Here is an 18859-nt window from a genome sequence, read left to right on the forward strand (position 1 = left end):
TAGATTATGCATTCCCAAGAGTGTCCTGAATTATATCTTTGCTTTGAGGCCATTTCTTAATTTCTTTAATTTTAGCATTGTTTGCTGCTATGGGTTAAATTGTGTCCTCCAAAAGGATATGTCAAAGTACTAACCCCTGGTACTTGTGAATGTGACTTTATATGGAAATAGGGTCTTTGCAGATGTAATCAAGTTAAGATGAGATAATGAGGGCAGGCCCTGATCCCACACGACTGGTGTCCTTATAAGAAGAGAAGACAGAGACACACAGGGAGACATCACATACATGCCATGTGATGACACAGGCAGAGACAGGAGTGATGCATCCACGAGCCCAGAATAACAAGGATTGCCAGCAATCACCAGACTCTCGGAAGAGGCAAGGAAGGATTCTACCAGAGTCTCAAAAGAAGCATGTCCCGGCTGCCACCATGATTTCAGACTTCTACCCTCCCGAACCGTGAGGGAATACATTTCTGTTGTTTTCAGCCCCTCATTTGTGGTGCTTTGTTACAGCAGCCCTAGGAAACCACACGTACCCCATGGAGAACTCAGCAATCTTCAAAACCACATCAAGTCCAAGTTCCTTAATGTTAAACACTGTTCCCTTTAGGTTTTCTCTGTCTTCTCCACGTTACTATAAGCCACAATGGAAAAGCAGGCAGTGTTTCCAGCACTGAGGTTGGAAATCTCCTTAGCTAGATCACTCAGTTGATTGGGTACATTTTCTACTTTCCACATAACTGTGTTACTACAGTTCTGCCCTACATGACAAGGCTCCCCTTCCTCTCGTTTCCAGTAATATTTACCTCACTTTCCTGCAAGTCCTCACCCATAGTTCTATCAAAGACCATAAGGCTTCTAGTAACAATTTCTTTAAGGAATTTTGGGTTTCTACTAATAGTCTTCTCCAAGCTCACTGCCCAGGTCCAAATCTGGATTTTTGTTGCATCAGCACCCATCTTTCGGGTACCCAAATCAAGATTAGTTATCTATTGCTGTGTAACAAATTGCTCCCAAATTTAGCCAATTAAAACAACAAGCATTCATTATTCACACAGTTTCTGAAGCCCAGGAATCCAGAAGCTGCCTAGCAGGGTGGTGCTGGCTCAAGGTTCCCAGGTTGCAGCCAGCTGTCGACGCCCCAGTGCATGCCGTTTCTGAAGCTTTGGCTGGGGCTGCAGGGCACACTTCCAAGATTACTTGTGTGGTTGTGGGCAGGAAGCTTCAGTTCCTTGCCACATGGACCTCTTTATAGGGCATGTTTATGACACAATTTTGCTCAGAGTGAGTGATGAGAGAACGCAAGCAACAGAGTAACCAAGATGGAAATCACCATGTTTCCCCTAGTAGAGTGTGGGAGAGGACTACCCAAACATATCACTATCAGGAGATGGGATTTTGGGGACCATCTTAGAAGCTGGATACTATAGATAATATGTCATTTGGCACATACATGCTCATCATTTTGGCTTTGCACTGCTTAGTGCTTTTGAGTTCTATTTTTTAAGACTAATATTGCCAACTATTATGGGCTAGATTGTGTCCCTCTAAATGCATATGTTGATGTCCCAATCCCCAGTATCTCAGGATGTGACCACATTTAGAGATGGGGGTCTTTAAAGAGGTGATTAAGTTAAAATGAGGCTGTTCGGGTGGGGCCCTAATGCAGTACGACTGGTGTCCTTATGAGAAGAAGGGACACCAGGGCTGTGAATGCACAGATGGACAGTCGTAAGAGGCAGTGAGAGGGTGGCCATCTGCAAGTCAAGGAAAGAGGCCTCAGAGGAAAGTAACCCTGCTGGCACCTTGATCTTGGACTTCAGCCCCCAGAACTGTGAGAAAATAAATTCCTATTGTTTAAGGCACCTAGTCTGTGGTATGCTGCTATGGGCAACCCTAGCTAACTAACCAACCTTCTAAAAGATATCTGAAAATATCTTGCTCTTGCCCGACATGTATTTACTCATCTTTCTAAAATCAATTAAAAAATCATTTTTTGTTTTGATGTATACACAACAATGTATATAATGAGATTGGTTTCTATACAAAGTGTGCAATCTAATCTAATCTGAGAGTCTATGCTTTTACTAGGAGGATTGAAACCTATTTCACATTATAGCCCATTTTAAATCTAATCCCCCAACTTCCAGAGGTGGGAGCTGGAGGGATTTATGGCCTTCTGTGATGGAAATGCGTCAGAAGTTGCCTCTCCACTGCTTATTGTGGCTGAGTGAAGAAATAACATTGTAGTGGAAATGCTGTTTTAAAGAAATTATCAGATCAACTTGGTTCAACATCAAAGCATTAATCTTCCAGGGAGAGAAAGGGGTCTTGAATTGAATTGAACCAAATTAGAAGAGACAAAGGGGATATCACAATTACTAGGAAGCAGATTTGGGGAAGCAATCCTGGAGAAATTCGCAAACCAAGGAGCAACTGGCAGTTGGGGCTGGTGACCCAGCTCTCCCAGCCACACTGTGGGTTCACTTAAAGGAATGGCACCGGGGTGTCGTTCAGTCCTCTGAGAACATGCTTTCTGATCTATTCCTTGGTCTGCCTCTGATTACACAGACTTCTGGCCCCTTATTTATCTTCTTTGTCTTCTGCAGTGATTTGGAAAACAAGCATCCTATATTCGGTTCCCATGTTAGCTTTCAAATTAATGAAATATATATTTTAACCTATGTTTCTCTAATTATCAAAGTCAGAGCAAAACAAGGTCTTTTGCCTACCCTGCAATTAAAGTAAGAAATTCAGCATATTTTTACTTTATCTTTCATCTTACCTTAAAAAACTATATAGACTCAATCTATTACGGAACCAATTAGTCAAGTTTTTAAAAAAATTATTGTTTTTTCCAAAAAAAACATTTTTAGGTTCTATATTTAATTTTGTAAGTATTTTTAAAAAACACATATGTATTTATAGGGATCACCAATCAATCCTTTTATATCTTGACTTCCTTATTTTTAAGTTATTCATTTTTAATCTTTTTAGTGTTCTATGAAGTAGGTCTTTTTTTAAGGAAGGCTATAGAAGTGAAATTGCTTCTGATTCTTAGATTTCTGAAAATATCTTTCCATTGCCTGTACTTATGAATTAAATTTGGCTTGGAATCATATGCTTAGATTATGAAGTATTCTCTTTAGAAGAGTACTTATTACTCCATTTGGAGCTAGTGAAAAAAGATAGGAGCTAGCCTAACTTTTTCTATTTTTGAGTAAATTATTATTTTCTGTCTGGTTGCTTATATAATAGTTTCTTTATTCTAGATTTGTAGGCTATGTCCAGGTATGGCACTTTTTCCCATTAACATCTGGATTTTTTTTTTTTTTTGTACACTAAGGGAATTCTTCTTCTACTATATCTGTGATTATTATTTCTGCTTCCTTTGTTTCAGCATTTCCAGGAATATTTGTTATCCACAGGTTAGATTTCTATTAATACCATTTCACTCTGCATGTATTATCTTCTCTTGCCATTTCATCTTTAGCTTTTTCTTCTATTGTTTTGGAAAGCTAGTTCACAGATTGCATTTTCTCCAGTGTTAATTCTGTTCTCTACTGCATTTATAGCATTTTCCCCTTTGGTTGCATCTTTCTCTTGTTTTGGCTGGCTCCACATTTGATAAGGGCAGGGTACATGGAATGACTTAGACCTATCTTGAATGTGTTCCTAGGGTCTGACAGAGCCTCACCTTGGAGCTATGCCTGGGGGATGGATTGATTTTCACAACCCCTAGCTCAGCTTTCAGCAGATTCTCATCTAGTGTGGCTCTGTTCCACAAGGGTGGATCTTGACCACTTTCTGTTTCCAGGGCTCTTTTGCCTCCAGAGCATTTCCTAAGAGAATACCCATCCCCATGTGCCCACACATCCTTTTCCCTTCTACACCCTGTGCCTCTCCCACCAGGTGTTGTACTGGGAGACATGATCTTGAAATTGATATAAAAAGGGAAGAACTGGAGGGGCAGAGTTGCAGGGGCCAAATTCTGGCTCTTTCAGAACCTAATTCCCATGCAGAAGGAGAGAAGCAGCCTGGATTCTGGTTACAGCAGCCCTGAGGCCTTGGGCCTGGAGATCTTGTTGGCTATTCCGAGTTGGATCAGAAGATGAAACAGATATTGCTGGGGGTGGGGAGTGTTTCCTCAAACCATCACATTGCCACTGTACTTGATGGAAATTCCCTCTAGATTTCTATCAATTTTGATACAAGATTTTATGTTTTTGCAGGGCTTTGTGGATATTTTAATAAGAAATAGAGGACATCTCATATTAACCCAATGTTAATTTTTACATATGCCTGATGCAGTCCCCCACCCTCAATAATGTATTTGTGACACATTTAAAACAATGAATTTTCAATTCTACTAAGGGCTAAAAACTACTCCACTCATCAACTCCCATGGCAGCTAAATGCTAGTTGTGGTTGAGATTCTAAAGGACAACATAAAATGGGTTAAATAGCAGCACCCTGGACTCCAGAGCAAGAAACTATGATGCAAAATGGCTGTAAGAACTTTCCAGCTTGTTATTAAGCTGACTCATCCTCTACTAAATTTAGCAAGATAGTTCACCACCAAGCATATGCCTTAAACATATGGCAAAAGGAAAAATAGAACACAGCGTATCTTTACCTTATGATAAATTCTGGCCACCAAACCCCGCTGTAGAACCCTTTCACGAAAATTCACTGCTTTCAACAGAAAGGCGAGATTACCAACCGTATCCATGTTAAATGCCAGGAAACTGAAGAAAAAACACAATGACCAACATTATTATTTTGGCCTCACCAGAGAATTTCATTTGAAAGAAAGACAGGGGTTGTTTTTTCAAGAAGAATTTTCTCCCCACAGAAAAATGGTATAAATACATATAATCTCCCCATCTTATCTCTCATTGGCTGTATTTGTGCTTCTTTTTCTGATGAATGCTTGGCTCTAGTTTATTCTATAATATATGGTTGTTCTTGTGGTATGGAGATAATTTGGTTTCTGGCTTTTTCCACTTACTATTGTACTGTAAGTAGTGTTCAATATTTTACATAGTCTTTCTACATTAATAAGAGCTATTAATTTCCATCAAGTGAGTTTATAATAATTTACTAAATGACTGTTGGACATTTATTATAGTTATTATAAATGAACATTAACAATCAAATATATCTGTTACAAAGTATATGTCAATGAACATTATTTATTAAATACATTATATATCAGGAACTGTGCTAATTATTTGCCATGAATTATTCAATATTCTCAATAATTCTAGAATACTATAATTATCAAATGTAGAGTTTAAGAAACTGAGGCTCAGCAAGATTCTGAAAATTGCTCAAGGTCACCAGGCAGAACACAGTAAGGTTGGGTTTTGTCTTGGAGGACATCAGTCTTTAAAGGGAAGAGCCGCCCCACAAGGCAGTTAGAGCTATGGGAAAGCCCAGGGTAGAGTGTGCCACAGACAGGGTGACCTTCTTCAAAAGGCATAATTTCCACCCCCACTGGCAAATGAGGAAATTGAGGCACTGGGGAGTTAAGAGACCTAAGCATAAACAGACTCAAAACAACCAAGTTTCCCTTAAAATCCCATTGGCTTTTCATCATGCAACTCTGCCTTTTGTGCTAATTTTGTGCCCTTCCACACCATGAAACCTTTAGGTAACCTTGACAAACAGGTAAGAGGTTAATTCACACTTAGGGTTTACCATAGGGTACCCATCTCTTGCCCTCTGCTTTCCCCATATCCTGGGGTAGTAAGTTATTATAAGACCCAAGTAACTTAGATTCCCATTGATTAAAAATTTTAAAAAACTCAAGTAGTTGTTATTGCTTAATCAGAAAGCAGGAGAGAAACTTTAAGAAGCAATTGATGCAGTATTTTTGAGAATGCCAAGTGTTGAATTAATAATTTCCCTCCATTTAGACAGGGAAGAGAGGAGATTATTTACATGCCAATTATAAGGAAATTTAAATGATATCAATGCTCATTCTGAATCTGGGCCTCAGAAAGTTGGGTTTCTGCCTCAGTCTATTTTAGAAAAGGCAAAAAGAACTCTCCTATTTTATTAAAAAAATATGTTTTAGACATTCCCAGGGCTGTTACTATGAAAACTGGAGATGGTAAATGAAAACTATCATTCTCGGGATGTGGATCATGGAATACTGCCCACCAAGGATGTGAACTGCATGTGCACAGGAAACAGACCTTACCCACTCAGCCTGCTGTGAGTCACATGTCATCCCCAAATGCACCAGGTGGCTCTAGGAACTCACCCAGTGCAGAAAACTGAGCAGACTCTTAAAAATAGGAATATCGCTAAAGACAACCTCCTTGTAATTGTTCATTTACAAGAAGGTCCAAATGACTATTTTTAAATAAAATTTAGATTAAATTAAAATGCCCATCATTAGTCATCAGGGAAATACAAACAGAAACCACGATGAGGTAGTACTATACATCCACCAGAATGACTAAAATTAAATACACTGCCATCAAATGTCGCTCAGGATATGGAGAAACCAGAACTCTCATGCTTGTTGATGGGAGTGTAAAATGGTAAAATCACTTTGGAAAAAGTTCTCATAGTTTCTCATAAAACTAAACACATAACTATGATCTAGCAATTCCACTCCTACTATTTGCCTAAGAGAAATAAAAACATATGTTCATAAAAAGGTTTGTATAAGAATGCTCATAGCAGTTCTACTCATAAGAGTGAAAAACTGGAAACATCCCAGTTGTCTATTCATCAGAAAGAGAATGAAAAACAAGTTCTACTACAGCCATAAAATAGAATAAAATGCTACTCAGTAATAAAAGGTAATGACAACATGGGTGAATCTCAGAAAGCATCATGCCAAGTTCGTAAGTCAGCTACAAAAGAGGATATTATATAGTATGTGGTTCCATTTATATGAAGATCTGTGGTGGAAAAATACCAGAGTAGTGGCTGTGTCTGGGTGGTGGTCACAGGAATTGACCCAAGAAAGGAGATGAGAGAACTTTCTGGAGTGATGACCCACATCTTAATAAGAGTTTTGGTTACATAGGTGAATACATTTGTTAAAACTCAGTGAAGGTACACTTAAGATCTGTGCATTTCATTGCATGTATATTCTCCATAAGAATAAGAACTGTAATCAAATATTAAACTCTAATTAATGATGTTCAAACTGCATTACTTAGAAGTGCTGATGTCTACAGTTTACTTTGAAATGAATCAAAAAGAGAAGGTGAGTTTATGGCTGAGTTGAGGGATTGAAACATCTATATATGTAACAGTGCTATGGCAAGTACAGTAACATGTAAATAGTAGAATCCCCACAGTGGGTATATGAATGCTCACTGTAAAATTCTTTCAACTTTGCTGAGTATTTGGAAATTTTCAAAGCACAATATGGAAAACCATTAGAGTGCAAGGCAAAATCTTGGCCTTTTTTTTTTTCTTGACACCCACTGACTCCAAGAGATCTGTGGGCTGATGAGAGCCGTGAGGGAGGGCCCCAGTGGCAGGCTCCCATGGGGGAGGGAGAGAGGCAGCCCTCGCAGGGACAGGCAAGGGCAGAATGGGGCACTTTGCAGAGCCCCTTTCTTCCAGGGCTTCTCTCCCTGCCAAGCCCCGCCTGCTTCACCTGGTCTCAAGGAGTGTTTTCAGTATCATGACGACTCCTTCCAGGTCCAAATGAGGGGTAACCTCTCGGTGTCTGCACATATGGCAGCCCAATGCAGGGGTTTCAGGGTGCTGGGAAGTTCCCAGCCCATCTTTCCTCCTGTTCTCACCTGCTTATAGCTACTTCTTTTGAGGTTGTCACTGTGACTGCCGTCCTACTGCTCTCTTGGAGCGTAGGCTCCGTGAAGGCCAAGCGCCCCAGTCTCTGTTGTACCACCAGTACATAGAGAGGTGCCCCGTATGCAGTGAGTGCCAAAAACATGTTGGACGGCAAAGGCTTTTTTTAAACATAAATGTCAGAGTAAGTAAAATTGGGGGATTTAAGTAGATAAACATAGACAGACTGAATCAAGTAAAACCTGGATGTGTGAAAGAGAAATGTGTACTGTTTTTGGAGGTTAATAACCAAGACCAAAATAAATGAACTGGAACTTTCCAAATATTTACAATTGGAATACTGCCTTTGGCACTTCTCAAATCTGTCCTGGAAAATGTGCTAGGAATATAGATTTGCATACGGGTGAGAGCGTATCATGCTTTCAAAATGATGGAAACAAGCCCTGCTCTGCTATCTGGAAAAGAAATGAAAGGGCAGATGATTTGTAGCCAGTTGGGGAACAAGTTTCCTGAAAGGATGGAACTGATTCTGGTGGGGAACTATACACTTCTTTCAGCTCCTTATATATTGGACAATTTTCAAACTAATAAATTGAGGGGAAAGCCATTAGTACTATAAAATTCCCACTCAGGGCTAGAAATATTAAAAAGATGCACTGACCGTCCAGAGTGTGTTAGGAAAAACTGAGACATTAAAACTGAGACTTCAGTGACACAGTCCTAGAATGTGGGAGCTCATGTTTTCTCTCCTCCTCTTAGCCTGTGGTAACCAATATTCCACTTTTTATCTCTACTAATCTGACTACCCAAGCTGCTTCATATAAGTGAAATCCTACAGTATTTGTCCTTTTGTTGTTAAGGAACTTGATAAGCTTATTAAAAAATTTACATGGAAGTGCAAAAGACCCAGCATAGCCAATACAATTCTGAATTATATTTCAGATATAATAATGTAATATTATAGTAATATTTTATTATAAAGCTAGGGTAACAGCGTATTGTTGGATCAAGAATATACAAACAGAATAGGAACAAAATAGCCCCCAAGTGGACTCCCACACATATGTAAATTTAATAAATGCCGGAGGGGGCATTGCAGATCACTAGGAAAGGATGGCTGATTCAGTAAACAGGACCAGCACAAATGACAATCCCTGAAGAAGAAAAAAAATAGTAGATCCCTTCCTCAAACCACAGACAAAAATTGTCAATGGATTTAAGAATTAAATGTGAAAGGTGAAACTTCCAAACTTTAAAAAATATATATTTCATGGCCTCAGAGTAGATGATGCAGAAAGTGTTAAATATAAAAGACTGATAAATTCAAATATAATTTAAGAATTTATGTTAATCAAAAGACACCATAAAGAAAGTATAAGAAAAGCCACAGACTTGGAGAAGATAGTTATAGCACTTAAAACAACAAAGGACAAAAAACTCCTGAAAATCAACAAGACACACACACACACACACACACACACACACACACACAGAGAGAGAGAGAGAAAGAAAAGGAAAAATGGGCAAAAAACATGAACAGGCATTTCATATAAGAAGAATTACAAGCTACTCAGAAGACTGAGGTGGAGGATTGAGGCTGCAGTGAGCTACTGTGCTCCAGCCTGGGTGACAGAGTTAGACTCTGTCTCAAAAAAAAAAAAAAAAAGAAGAAGAAGAAGAAGAAATACAAATGACAAACAAACATGTGAAATCCTGCTTACCCTTAATATTAATAATAATAAGGAAAATGCAGTTTCAAGTGTATGGTGAGAGACCATTTTTTATATTGTATTGACAAAAATTAAGAAGTCTGATAACACCGAGTGTTGATAAGGACAGGATTTGGCCCCACAAGATCCATGCTGCTCGTAAGGGTGTACACTTGTGCAAACACTTGGAAAAATAATTTGGCGCCATCAAGTAAAGTTGAACATTGGCATACTTCACAACACAGCAATTCTACTCCTAAGTTCCATATGCCCTAAAAGAGTGTTTCTCAAACAAGTTGCAAATAACTAAAGAGCCATAAAATCGGTTTAATGTACTGAGATCAGTATTCTTAAAAAATAAAATTAAAAAAATCAGAGAGCATCATTAGTACTAATAAACAAGGTAAGTAAGCACCATTTCGGGGAGAGTTTGCTCCAGCTGTGTCTGAGTGGGGGTGTGATGGATGTCTGGGCATCTTTAATGATGGAAAATGTATTTCTTGGTCTAAGCAATGTTACCTGAGTTTGAAATCCCTGTACAAACCCTTGCACACATTTCCCAGAAAACATGTATAAGGTTTTTCATAGTAGCTTTGTGCAAAATATCAAAAAACCAGAAACAACCCAAATGTGCACTAATATTGGAGATTAGAATGGGTAAGGAAATTGTAGCATATATATATAATAGAATATCATGAAACGTTGTGAAGAGCAGTTCTTCAGCTACACATAACAATTTAGATGAATCTTAGAAACAAAATATTGAGTGGAAATAGAAAGTTACAGAATACCATATATATTATCCTTTATTTATAAAGCTAAAAGACAGTACTAAAGGATCAACAGAAACAACCAAAGGCATGGATCCTGAAGCCACACTGTCTGGGTTCAAACCCCAGCTCTGCCACTCACTAGCCATGTAACCTTGAGCAAAATACTTAACTGCTGTGCCTCAGTTCCTTATATGTGAAATGTAAATTGGAACCTACCTTATGGGGTTTTGAGGGTTAAAACCTGTAAAGTGCTTAGAACAGTGAACAAGTAATAAGAAGGAACCCAAGTACAAAGAAGAGAAGTAGCAATGTCTTAATTCTTAAGTTTGGTAGTAGCTACACGAGCATTTATTTTACATATTCATGGATTTGTTTGCATATATCAAATATTTAAAATTTCAAGCAAGAGTGAGTTGTGCTATGTCAAGGCTCTATAAACTCAAGCTCAATGATAAGACACTGAAGGAAGGTGACGATGGAGGCCTGAGCAATACATACCTGGTTCTCAGCTTGTCACCCATAGACTCAGCCCAGTTTTGGAGCAGGCCAGAGATTGGTTTTTCTTCATAGTGTTTGGTGTATTGGGCCAGCAGTTCCCGCCCCACAACCTGTGCAAAGAGTTTAATCACTCATCAGCTATGTCTCAGCAATGTGAAAAATGCCAGAGTGTCATCAAATACTGTAGCCAGATAAGATCTATTTTTCTCTAGCAAACTCCTTGGAAGGAATCAAATACAAGACCCCATCCTTGTAGGGGCAAATGTGAGGCATTTATCACACCACCCTCAATCCCTCCCTGTGGTGCCTTCACTAACTACTTTCAGCTCTCTCTCTCTTTCTTGCCTGTGTCAGCCTCTAACACTGGTCCTGGGACCAACTATTTTAGTTGACACTTCAGATGACACCTGCTTGCCTTCCATGGACCAGATGGATGGTCTGTTCTCTTTTTTGCCTCTGACATTCTCTGGCCAAGTAGGCCTTTGGGAAATAGTATTAAAATGCACAAATAAAACAATCTCTATCAATCTCCTCCGTCAGCAACTTTAAAGTTATAATTTGGACCTAAAATCCTGCATACTTTTCCAGGTTTGTTCAAAGAAGATGTCCATGGCTAGTCCACTGCAGAGAAAGGCTCAGCTGACAGCAACAACTGCTAGACGTGTGAGCAAGGCCACTTTAGACCAGCCTGTCCCCGCCAAAGCCCCAGGTACTGCTGCCATAGCATGAGCGAACCCAGGCAAGATCAGCTGAAGAACCACACTGTGTGAGCCCAGCCCAAACTGCAGACCTGCAGAATCGTGAGCTAACAAATTGTTGTCTCAAGGCACTAAGTTTTGGGGTGGTTTGTTACAAATCAACAGATAAGCTGATTCATTCTCTTTCAACTGTCAATTCATAATATTTCTTCTTTGCTTCATATGCATGCATGTTACGTAAATCATACAAAATGTTATATATTAATATGACCTCAATCAACAGTATATCACACATGACATTTCGGTTTGCATTGCTGTATAGGATTCTATTTGTATGTTTAACAGCTGTATAATTTTCTTTACTTTGATCAATCATTGCTAACTACACATTTCCATTTGGTTGGACATTTAGGTTGTTTCCAGTTTTACCCTGTCATAATAACCTTGATGTCAATATAGTCAGACAAATAGCATCATCCTTTCCTGGATTATTACCCGAGAATAAATCCCCATGAGCTTGCTTGATATAGAGGTTCTTAATGAGGGTCACCCACCTACAAGAGGGATATTGAAAACCCATCCAGGCATTTTTGCCTGTGAGAGCTTTATTGGTATTGGTGGGTAGAGCCAGCCGTGCAATGCTTGGGGCAGTCTCAACCAATGGAGACCTGCACCATGCCCAGTGTCAAATGGCCATGCGGTCAAACACACACAGGGCATTGAGTGCCCAGAGCCCAACTCAGTTCCACCAAAGGTTTCAGGTTCTCCCAGTCCCAAGCCCTTGGAAGGATTAAACTCCCCTGCCTCTTTGAAGTTAGAGGTGCAGGTTAGGCCAGTGCACAAGTCTCTCAGCCATCCTCTCCTTTCCCATTGCCATGGCAACCTGAAATGTTCCTGGTTGTGACTAGTCCATAAGCCTGGGCCTCAGTCAGCATTCGAGGTTGCCATGGTAATTCTGCATATAGATGCATGCATGGTTATGTCTTGCTGTGTTTGTGTTTACTGTACTATAAATTACTTTCCTTTGGTTTCCTCAAAGTATGGTCTTGAAATTATGTCTCTAGCTAGGTTATGAGATCCATGATTTGATTTCTGGATAGTAAAGGGAGTGTTACAAAATATTTATTGTCAAAAAAAAGGGCATTAGGTCCAGTGGGATTGAAAATCACTGTATTACGGGTCAAAGAACATGAATATTTTTAAGACTGCTGCTATACAAAGTAAGTGCAAAAATAAAACACTGTCAGGATTGGGGAAAATCAACTAACATTAATTAGAATTAAAATTAAAATGGTATAACATTCAAGTTGTTTAAGTAACACAACACTAGAATTAAAATTAACATTTTTTGTTTTTGCTAACCAATTAAATTTATGATGGCTCTAACTCTATCTCTCTCTTGCCACAAAAGTAACATCATTCCAAGTATTAACAAATTGCTTTTTCTGATTCCTGCCCCTACATAGCTTTCCCTTACTTTATTTTTCTCCATAGCATTTATTGCTACCTGGTGGTTACAGAGCACAACAACTTGTTTCCTGGCTTATTAACTTTCTGTAGCCTAGAATAGGAGTGCCTGGAGGTCAGAGTGTGTTCATCCTTGTACCATCAGACCATGTAGGACACAGAGTTGGGAGCAGAATGAGTGAATGAATAAATAAATTCCTTTCCTATTCTCAATATCTTATGCAATATGTTCAATTCCTTGATAATCTCTTTTAACTTCTGTCTCTACTTCCGCCTTTTCCATTTAAGTAACTTAAATTGGGAAAATGAACTCACTCTAACTAGAATTAAAATTAGAATGATATAATCATCAAGTTCAGGTGCTAAACTTAAGAGAAAAGGGAGATAAATTGGGTCTTGGCTAATATCACAAAAGCAGATTACTCATTTCAGATCTTTTCTCCTTTTCTAGGTCATGAGACAAGGAAACATAATTTTAAAAATGAGTTTATTTTCTGCTGTTGATGCCCCGTTGGTGAAAGATTAAGTGATTGAAGCTATCAGCTACCATGGGATTTGGGCATCACCGTCTCTAGATTCAGTGCTTTATTTGATAAATTACCAGAGGAAGGTAAAGATAGATCGGTCACCACCTAGACTGGGCATGCAGTGAAGATGTTCTGTTTCACCTCATGGATGTGTTCCTGAATACATTATAATATACTATGTAGTGTGTGTATATATACATATATACATTTTCAAATCTCTATTTTAAAATAATTACAGACTCACAGAAGTTGCAAAGTTAAAATAGCACAGAGAGGTTCTCTCCAGACATCACCTAGGTTCCCCTAAAAGTGATCTTTCACATAACAATAGTGATTATCAAAACCAGGAAATTCAAGTTTTTGTAGAGATTTCATTATTTAAAATGGACCTAGGAGTAGATCATTTTGTAAAGTGAAACATTATTTTTTGCAGTACAAGTGATTACATCCTTATCTAAGCCTGATGTTTTATTTATACCAGATTTTCTTAAGACAACTTGTGATGCTATTTCTTTCTAGGTGATTCTGCGTGGCATTTCTGTGGCTCTTTAGACAGTTCGTTTCTACACGTGAACACTCTTTATTGTCTTATACACCTGCTCACGAGCCCCTTTCTTAAGAGAACTGAACAGTCAGAACAACCATGTTCTTTTCTTTTAAAAAAAGATCCCATCTGCAGGAGGAATCAAGTTAATCTACAGCCAACATTTGGAAACTATGAGTCTCAGCAATTGTACAGAATGATGACATCATAAACATGCACTTATAATGAATATCATATCCATCACGCAGCACTGATTATGTAACACCAATAAAAGTTATTTTTTAGGTCAAATCGCTTTTCAAGGCATCTACGAAGCCACTAGCATTTCTACACACTAACTATTTCACTGATTTATGCTAGGTACAGTGAGACTCGGATTAAAAAGTCTAACAAGTGGGGTTTGCTGCCAAGGCAGAAACACTTAGAGCCAATTAGAATAGAAAAATACAATTCCTAAGGAAAAACCACCAGATATCCATCCTGTATCCAGGCAGTGGGGCCGCACTTGGGTTTGTACCACATAGGGTAATGGATCAGTTCAAAGTGGCAATATTTATGGCACTGGGTCCCAAATAATGCTCCAAGGAGCCCTAGGCAGGGCCAGCTACATAATCTGGGGCCCAGTGCAAAATGAAAATGTAGGGCCCCTTGTTCAAAAATTAATAAGAATTTTAAGAGGGTGAGAACAGAGCATTAAATCAAGCATGAGCCCTTCTGAGCGTGGGGTCTGTATTACCGCACAGCTCTCACCCCATGAAGCTGGCCCTGGCCCTAGGGGTTCCAACAGGATTTCCAGGTAAAACAAAGGCCACCCAGTGAATATGCGGACACCCATACTTGCATGCTTACACTAAAACATTATTTGTTGTTTACCTGAAATACAAATGCAACTGGGTGTCCTGTGTGTTTGTTTGTTCCATCTGGCAAGCTAGGTTCCTGAAGGGCAGCTCAGGGGTCACCCTGGGGTGCGAGGATGAAGAAAAGACCAAGTGGACATGATTCTGCACCAAGCATTTTAACTTTTCACCTCTTTTAGATGCTGGACATCCCGTCAAGGCAGGATTTCTGTAAGGAGAATCTACAGAAATTCCCTGGCTAGACGAAAGAGACAGAGAAAGAGAGGAAAGGTAGAGGTTGGGAGGGGAGGGGAGAGGGGAGAGAAGAGGAGGAGGGGGGAAGGGAAGGGTTGGGTGGATGGAAGACAGCAGAGGAGAGGAGAGGAAGGACTACTTTAAATTAACACACACACCAACATGTAAGGTGCTCTGAGTAATTGCTGGGCCTTTAACATGGATTTGAACTTTAAACTAAGAATGAAGGATGGATGTGAAGCAGTGATTTAGGCCCAGCAAAAATTCATGCACAATTCGGTTGAACTTAAGAGTGGTTAGTTTTGTTGTTGTTGTTGTTTTTAGTTAAATCTGGACCAAATTTAACTTTTCTTCTTAGTATCTCTTCCCAGTTAGAAAATAAAGCGGTTCCCTCCTTTGTGGTTTCCCTCCTTCATTCTGCCCCCATAGTTAACAGAATCGCCCATTGTCCACATGAGATTACCAAGACCCAGAGAGGTTAAGCCAGTTGCCAGGGTCACACAGCCAGGAAGTGGTGGGGCTGGGGCTTCAACCCAGAGTCCCTGCTCTTAGTAAGTCCACACCTAGCTGTACCTACTGTATGCCAGGCTCTGTGCTGGGCGCTGGGGATACAAAGATAGTGCAGGGACCCATGGTGTGCTGGGGGGCAGGCAGGAACAGACGGCAGCACAGTATAATGTGATGAGGTGACAGAAGTGAACCCAAAGCTCAGTAGGCACAGACAGGGGCTCACACGTGACATAAATTCTGCACCTGAGACAGAACAGGAGGGGCGGCAAGGACATTCAGGGCTGGGGATGGAGAGCCTTTAGAGGCACAGAGGCACGGAGAGGCAGGGCAGCAAGAAGGCTGGGACAGTGCTGTGGCTGTGGCTGCAGAGCTGCCTTCATCGGGGGCGTGGGGAGCTGAGCGACAGCATCAGCCCCAAGTCCAGTCTGGAGAGGCAGGAGGCCACCAGCTGAGCCATCTCTGCTATCTCCTCTCAGAATTTCTGACCCACACAGTCCATGAGCCCAACAAAGTGGTTGGTTTTATGCCCCCTAAGTTTGGCAAACTCCCAGGAATGCATTGGCCCAAAGAAGAGAACTCAAAATGCACACCCCGGTCCTCACTTCTCCCCAGGAAGGGACACCAACTCCGCCCATCGCCTCCTAGGGCCGTGTTGTCTAGAGTAGAAACGTTCTAGAGTCTGGGGTTAAGGGTCTGCACCTACTGTATACAAGGCCCTGTGGCTCCCCCTACTTCACAGATGGCTTTTGTTTGACACACACCTGCCCTCTGCCATTTCACAGTAAAAACAAATTGTGTGCTTACCTTCTCTTGAAAACCTGGAAGCCTGAACCCATGTTCTCCCAGAACAACTGTGAGTGGGAGCTGAGGAGCAGCCGCAGCCCCCTTGAGAGGGGACAAGGGCCTTCTGTGTGCACCAGCCCCTGCAGAGCCCTGAGACTCAGGGGCTTGCTGCAGTGGTTCAGGCCTCTGCCTGGCCCTGAAGGCAATTGACCTGGTGACCCCCGTGGGCCTGGTCCAAGGATCCCATGCAGCTGGCATGAGGAGCCTGGGAGTATACCCCTGCCCCACCTCTGCCCTCTTCCCGTCACCCCCGTCTGGCCCATGCACCCTGAACCGTGGAGGCCAGCTGAGGAGCACCGGCCCCCAAGCCCCACACAGACTTTTCTTTCTGGCCCAAACCTCTCACGAAAGAGGTAGAAATGGCAGCTGCTCACCCCCAGCCTCTCGTGCACTGGGGCACTGGCACCAACCTGGCCAACAGGACCTGAGAGGACCTCAGCTGAATCTTCCCCCGAGAACTGTTGCAGCTATTTTAAGGGACCACTGAGATGACCAGGAACTGCCCCCGTGTCAGCGGAGCTGAACACAGGAGAGATGCCAGGGATTCAAGGACAGGCAGGCCTCTGAGCCAGCCCTGGGGTCCCCAAGGAGGACGGCAGGTGTTCTTTCAGTTTTAGCCAGTTCAGGTGGGTAGGTATGACATGCAGACAAAGGTGCCCTGACTGATAACCTCACTAGCAACTGGGTCCAGATGGAACCCCTAATGCTAATGTGCTCACCTCCCCCAGTGCGGACGGGGCTGCTGCTGCTGTTCCCAGGTTTTCCCATCCCCCCTCCACCTCCCGCTGCCCTCTACTTCCCCCCCATCTCCCTCACTGCCAGCAGGTTTGCTGTAACGCACACACGCGTCAGTCCCCACCCCCCGACACCCTAACAACAACAACACTGTCCAGTGCAGCTGGGATAGATGTGACTTGAGAAGTTATTTCTTTATTGAAAAGAGAAAGTAACTGAAATCCTAAATCTGCAACAAAATAAATATTTAAATGGCAACGAGGAGAATGTTAAAAAATAAATCTTATTTAGTTTTTTATAACTTGAGTAAGATGTAAACCCTTTTGAAGGAAAAAAAATTCTCCTTAACCCCCAATGTTGACTTAAGTTGTTTCAAATTATAATGTTACTTAAACATGTTCAAACATAAAACTAGATATAAACACCTTATGTATATAGCTCTTGTTCAACTATAAACTATGAAATTAAATACAAGCAAAACTACAAAACCAATGAGATCCAAATTGACAGTCCTAATAGCATGTGGCGGACAGCATGAACTTGTGTTTGACAGCATGAACTTGGTCCTTTTTGGCCCGTGCAGGTTCATATGGAGAAAGAGGCCCCTCTCCCCCACTTCTCTCTGTGGCCTGCAAAACCCTCTGCTGTGATTTGAATGTGTTCCCTCCAAAAGTCAAGTGCTGCCAATAGGATAGTATTAAGAGGAGGGGTCTTCAAGGGGCAATGAGGCCACGAGGGCTGCTCCCTGGAGAATGGGCCCAGCGCCTTTACAAAGAGGCTTTGTGAAGCATTCCGCTGCTTGCCTTTCCGCTGCCTTCTGCCACGTGAGGACGCAGCGTTCAAGGCATTATCGTGGAAGCAGAAAGCAGCCCTCACCAGGTACTGGCAACTTGATCGTGGGCTCCCCCAGCTCCCAAACTGTGAGAAATAAATTTCTGCTCTTTACCAACTGGCCAGCGGTCTTCTGTTATAGCAGCACAAATGGACTAAGACACCTGCCTCAGGCAGCACATGATACCATCCCCTGGCCCTTGCTAAACACATTCTTTTAATCATGGAAAACCTCCATCTGTTCTTTCCTCATCGGTTCCTGGTGATCGAGGTGGTGTTATCTGGTACCAAAGGGTTACAAATGCAACACAATCTGCCATCTCTGGTTATAGGGTTGCTATCCCGATGATCTACATATAGCACTTAGGCTATTTCTGTTCAGATGAGCATCAGAATTAAAATGCATGATTAGCACATTCTTGTCAAGAACTCATAGACCCCCAACTTGAAAAACAATGCTAAAATCAAACTTGTTGCAAAACTCAGAATCTGTGCAGAAGACGAAGGCGCGACTTTGGGGAGCGGAGAAGTGAAGATAAACAAAGTGGCACAGATTCAGAAGGCCCCTCTCTCCAGAGTTGCACACGTGGAGTCCTTGAGGACAGCTTTAAATATTTAGATGCTGCAACATCTGGTTCTGAAAAATGAGTGCCAGCTTTGTGTACGGGTCAATGGACTTAGAAAGAAAAAAACAGAGCTTGTCTATTCAAACTACCTTGGTCAGCTTTTCTAAAATCTTCCCAAAGCCCCTCCAAATTCCAAAAAATGAACAAAATCAAAATCATCCCAAAGCTTCTCCAAATTCCCCCAAATGAACGATCATGTTTTGGAAATGCATCGTATCA

The 18859-nt window shown here is 41.2% G+C and overlaps 1 protein-coding gene across 4 annotated transcripts in view; it reads right to left on the reverse strand.

The window, feature by feature from the left end:
- Positions 1-18859, reverse strand: part of ACOXL (acyl-CoA oxidase like) — a 299186-nt gene that overhangs the window by 93882 nt on the left and 186445 nt on the right. For 3 of the 4 annotated variants that reach the window (XM_045550091.1, XM_045550092.1, XM_045550094.1), the window contains exons 14-15: positions 10769-10878; positions 4640-4751 (exon numbers count right to left, since the gene is read on the reverse strand). The exons of the other annotated variant lie outside the window; for it this stretch is intronic. In XM_045550091.1, coding sequence (XP_045406047.1) covers positions 4640-4751; positions 10769-10878 — 222 coding nt within the window. The remainder of the gene's footprint in view (positions 1-4639; positions 4752-10768; positions 10879-18859) is intronic. 4 annotated transcript variants of the gene reach the window in all.

The sequence above is a fragment of the Lemur catta genome, chromosome 4, assembly GCF_020740605.2.
Source record: "Lemur catta isolate mLemCat1 chromosome 4, mLemCat1.pri, whole genome shotgun sequence".
NCBI lineage: Eukaryota > Metazoa > Chordata > Mammalia > Primates > Lemuridae > Lemur > Lemur catta.